Genomic DNA, 5,347 nt, shown 5'->3' with positions numbered 1-5,347 from the left:
AGCCTCGCTCAGTCTTCCCATCCCCCTATGGAACTCCTGGCCCAGATCAGGATGTCTTTCTCTATTGAGAAGAAATATGCAGGGATTATTTGGTTGAAGTCTAGAAAATTAACAGAGGCTGGAATCCATCCTCCTCATGCCCATCTGGAACTCATGCCCATCTGGAACTCCTATACAAAATTTGTCTTGCACTGGTGAGTGAGCATATGAGGAAATGGGACTCTGATCAGAAAAATACCAAGTGACCCACTTTTTTTCCACCCCAGTTCCATTATCCCATAATTCCTTCATTTATTCTCATGGTTTCTGTCTTCAATTGATACATAGTCCATCCACAAAGCCTCTACTTACCCGTATCGGTCTGTATAAACCAGGCTCACTCCCAACTCGGAGATCCCTGTCCACTGCCTCCTCAGTGCAGGGATGGGAAGTTTAGGACACATATGCAGGATGGTTACCCATTCTTGACAGGGAAGGGCCTCATCAGCCTTAGACTTTCCTGTATGTCACTCTTTTTTTTTTCATTGTCATCAAAGCAACTTCTGTTTTATTTTTTCTTACTCCGTTTTTTAATTAGAAACAAGATTGTTTTACATGTCGATCCAAGTTCACCCTCGTGGATGTGTGGCTCTGTCACATCTATCATGTGTCCCAGCATCTCATGTTCATCCTGGCTTGGGCACATGCATTTATCAAAATATTTTTGCAGTAGGAGCTTCTGATGCTTGGAATAGGAAATGTGTAGTTTCTTCAGGCTCTCTGGAGGATTGGGGAAACTTCCTGTTCTCCATATGTATGTGTACTCTCCAGAGATTCTGGGGAAACCCTGACACTACAACTCCCAAAGGACCATGAGGAAAACAGGGGACTTGTATTGATTGAATGGGTGCCTTGTGGTGGGAGTACTGTGTACATTAGAGGACTGGGGTACTGAAACGTATTTGTTTGCCTTGATGGTCCTGGGGACACTTGGGGACCTAGGTAACTCTCAGGGTCTGGGTTCCATGAATAATTTGATTGTGTTGAGGTTGAGTCAATAACTAGGGCCATTTGAGACATTTGGATATTATGATGAATTGTAGGGATTTGATGCCTCTGGATAGTTGAATGCATTGGTGATCCTGTAGGTACTAGGGACCTTTGTAATATTTGGTAATTCAGCTTGCTTGCAGAGACTGGATAACTGGATAAACTTAATTGAATAGGGGTTTTTGTAGGAAGTAGGGAACTTTGAGATGTTTGTTGACATATTTTGCTGGTGATCACTGGATAACTATGATTATTTGATTGCATTGGGGATCCACTAGGAACTAGGGAACCTGGAGAAATTTGGGGACTTAGATTGCTCATTGGGACTAGATAACTTTGGGAGCTTGATTGCATTGGAATGCCTGGGGATACTGTATCTTTCTAACCTTTGGGGACAGAAGTTTTCTTCAGGTTTTTGACACTTTTCAAAACCATGTTCATTGAGTGCATATGAAGACATTTGTAGATTTGGGTGCATGGGGTTTCCTTGGAGACACTGGGGGCCAAAACTTCTTGGCTATTCTGTATCTGTTGGAAGCTCTCTGCGCATTGGAAGATTTAAAAGCATGTTTTGATGAGACTCTGCAGGAGTTTGAACCTGGACTTCATGACCTGGAATTTGGAGAAAGGATTAGAGAAACTACACACATCACAGGTCTTACACATCAAGTCTTACAGCATATCCATTAGACTTCCCTTGCAGCAGGGATTACACATGAGCCTCAGACTTTCTCTCTGGCTGCCTGTATGTTTTCTCTGCTTCGAAGTTTTCTCAACATTGCAATAAACACAAAACAACTCCTGTGTTAACACAAAACTGTCTGCACAGGCAGGATGGCATTATGGAAGAAGCACAGAAGAAATTTGTTCTCCCCTTGCTGCTCTCACTTTGGAAAAGTGGCCTCTATTCTGTGCATACCAGGGTCCTTCTTCAAGGGACTATGCAATCTTCTCTTGGGATCTTCCTTGTTTCCTAGCTCCTTGGCAGTGTGGAATGTAGGCTAGCGATCCCTTGCACTATGTCTAAAAATCAAAAATGAGTGAGTACATACTATGTTTATCTTTTGTTATTGAGTTACCCCAGTGAGGATGGTTTCTTCTAGTTCCATCCATTTGCCTGTGAATTTCAAGATTTCATTCTCTTTTTTTTCCACTGACTAGTGGTCCATTGTGTAAATGTACCACATTTTCTCTATCCATTCTTCAATTGTGGGGCATCTAGGTTGTTTCCTGGTTCTGGCTATTACAAATAATGCTGCTATGAACATTGTTGAACATATGTCCTTATTGTATGAGTGTGCATTCTTTGGGTATATAGTCAAGAGAGGAATTGCTGAATCTTGAGTTAGACTGATTCCCATTTTCCTGAGAAACTGCCATACTGATTTCCAAAGTGGCTGTATGTGTTGGCACTCCCACTAGCAATGGAGGAGTGTTCCTTTTTCTCCACATCCTCTCCTGAATAGATTATCATTGGTGTTACTTTAGCCATTCTGACAGGAGTAAGATGGTATCACAGAGTGGTTTTGAGTTTCATTTCCCTGATGGCTAAGGATGTTGAGCACTTTCTCAAGTGTCTTTCAACCATTTTAGATTCCTTTGTTGAAAATTCTCTATACAGTTCTGCACTCCATCTTTCAATTGTATTGTTTGGTGTTTTGGTGGCTAGCTTCTTATGGTGGCTAGTTCATTATATATTTTGGTGATCAGCCCTCTGTCAGATGCAGGGTTAGTGAATATCTTTTCCCATTCTGTGGGGTGGTGTTTTGTCTTGCTGACTGTGGCCTTTGCTTTGCAGAAGTTTCTCAGTTTCAGGAGGTCCCATTTATTAATTGTCGATCTTAATGTTTGAGCTATTGGTGTTATGTTCAGAAAGTGGTGTCCTGTACCAATTTGTTCAAGGTTGCTACATACCTTCTTTTCTAGGAGGTTCAGTGTTTCTGAATTATTTTGAGGTCTTTGATCCATTTGGACTTAAGTTTAGTGCATGGCGATAGATATGGATCAATCTAAAATCTTCTACATATCTGAATCCAGTTATGCCAGCACCATTTGTTGAAGATGCTTGCTTTTTTCCATTGTATACATTTAGCTTCTTTGTCAAAAATCAGGTGTTCATAGGTGCGTGGGTTAATATCAGGCTTTTCAATTCGATTCCATTGGTCAACCTGTCGATTTTTGTGCCAATTCCAAGCTGCTTTCAGGACTATGGCTCTATATATAATAGAGCTTGAAGTCAGGAATGGTGATGCCTCTGGAAGTTTCTCTATTGCATAGGGTTGTTTTGGCTATCCTGGGTTTGTTTTTCCATATGAAGTTGAGTACTGTTCTTTCAAGGTCTGTGATCCATATAGTGTGGTAGGTGAGGTCAGTAGTGTTACAACCATCCTGATCAAGAGTTGTTAAAGAAGTCAAGAAGTGAGAAGTGCTCAAAGAAGTCAGGTGGAGACAAATACCCTAGAGAGTCCTCTGCCATACAAGACCAACTGTTCATTGAACAACTCTGAATTAGAGGAGCCTTGATCATTATCTTGTTCTAGAATGATGTCAGGTGATTGAGACTCCCATCCTCTTCCAGTAGCCTTAGTGGAAAGGTCTGCAGATGTTTTTGACGCTGGAATGTGTTTACCAGTCTTTGATGAATCCGAATCTTGAACTTCACCTGAGGATGCATGTGATTCACCAGATAGTTCTGCAATAAGACTTTGGCTTAGTTGGAGGACGAGAGTTGACACTGACATGTATCTCCCTCATCGAGACGATGGAGTCTGGGTCTTCAGAAGTAATGGGCTGGCTCACTTGGTGGATGAGAACTGCCAAGAAGGACAGAACCTGTTGGTGTGGTATATGTATCCTGGGTTCTGTTGGAAGGATTCACATGTACTTCTCCATCCTTTTTCTGTTTTGCTCTAGCACGCCTGTTCTTGAACCAGATCTAGAGAAACAAACAAAAGGGATCAGGAGAGGTAGCTGCCCCTTTCAGGTCACAAATAAGATACTAGAAGAAAGGCGTGGACCATGTTCTTTACCCATCATCTCTCACAGATTTCTATGAAGGGATACATGGAGGATGAAGGGGGGATGAACGGGAATTGACACCAGGAGAATGCTGAAGGTTCTAATGCAAGGAGGATGTTTGAATGGAAACCCTCCTGTTGAGGCTACTAAGATCCTTTGGAGCACAATTATCCCTCTGTATACCACCAGCAGTCTGTATTTGGGGATTGAGAGGATGGCAATCAAACCTGAGATCCACTTTCATATCTATTCCATGACATATTATTCAGCTTTGCAGCCAAAATTAGTAGATTTCTTGGGGTTTTTTAAAGGTTTTATTTATTTATTTTGTATAGTCTTCTGCCTACATGCCAGCAGAAGGCACCAGATCTCATTTAACGTGGTTTGAAACCACCACTTTCTTGGTGGGAATTGAACTCAGGACCTCTGGAAGAGCAGTAAGTGCTTTTAACCACAGAGCCACCTCTCCAGCCCAACAGAAACAATTCTTAGGAGAACAATGAGTGCTGGACTCAGGGAAATATGCACATAGCTACTTAGGGAGAGTCTATATGATAAGAACAATGGGATACCTTGATATGGTGCTCATCAATGCCAAGTCTTTGAGCTGGAGCTGTGCATTCCTCTTTCGTCAGGTACTTGCACTTCTCAAAATGTTCTTGCAGTACCTGGTTTTGATCCTTGGTGAACACTCTGCCTTTCTTCTGCCTCTTTGGATTTATGGCACACTCTTGTGATGTTGAAGGACTTTGAGAAATCAGGAGACCTTGTGGATGTGGAGGAACCAAAGTACTTACAGAAGCTTCGTTGACTGGAATCATTGGAGAGCTAGAGTATCTCTGACTTTCAAATGTAATGGGTCCTCCAGTCACTTTTACACCAGGTGGAATTTGGAAGCCATCCGGAATGTGAGATCCTGGGATACCGTGAATATTTGCTTGCATTGTGAGATGTTGTCCGACTAGAGTAGGTGGGAATAAAAACAGAAATAGATCAGAGAAGCCCCAAGGTATTTAGCTCCTTCATTCATAGCTCCCTAACCTCTGTTGAAGGCTTGGTAGACAACATTCTGCTGAGGTCGCTTCTGTCTTGGAGAGCATTGCACAAAAGCATCTTAAGTGGGACAGTTCCCTCGGGTCTCAGCATCACTGTCCTTCTAGTTGCCCCACATTTTGCCCTCATCTGATTCTCAGTGGTCACATCTACAAGGTAAGCCTACAAACACATCCTGAACTTTTCAAGCAACTTCTGCCCCTCAGCTGAGACTAGGGTGAATTTGAAAGTGCAAACACACACAAAT

General features: G+C 42.3%; 1 protein-coding gene across 1 annotated transcript; it reads right to left on the bottom strand.

Moving 5' to 3' along the window:
* Nucleotides 1–3,805: 3,805 nt before the first annotated feature.
* LOC113837970 (homeobox protein Hox-C4a-like) lies at nt 3,806–4,991 on the bottom strand. The gene is made up of 2 exons (XM_027433777.2): nt 4,620–4,991; nt 3,806–3,964 (listed from the first exon to the last, which is right to left on the bottom strand). The coding sequence occupies exons 1-2, from the start codon at nt 4,989–4,991 to the stop codon at nt 3,806–3,808; spliced, it is 531 nt and encodes a 176-aa protein (XP_027289578.1).
* Between the last annotated feature and the right edge of the window lie 356 nt (nt 4,992–5,347).

The sequence above is a fragment of the Cricetulus griseus genome, unplaced genomic scaffold (genome assembly GCF_003668045.3).
Source record: "Cricetulus griseus strain 17A/GY unplaced genomic scaffold, alternate assembly CriGri-PICRH-1.0 unplaced_scaffold_403, whole genome shotgun sequence".
In the NCBI taxonomy this organism is placed as follows: Eukaryota; Metazoa; Chordata; class Mammalia; order Rodentia; family Cricetidae; genus Cricetulus; species Cricetulus griseus.
This window is presented reverse-complemented; position numbering and strand designations above follow the sequence as displayed.

Coding starts and splice junctions, on each gene's coding strand:
- LOC113837970 (XM_027433777.2), bottom strand. CDS start 4,991: ATGCAAGCAAATATTCACGGTATCCCAGGATCTCACATTCCGGATGGC. Junction 3,965..4,619: donor TTGATGAGCACCATATCAAG/GTATCCCATTGT, acceptor TTGTTTCTCTAG/ATCTGGTTCAAGAACAGGCG.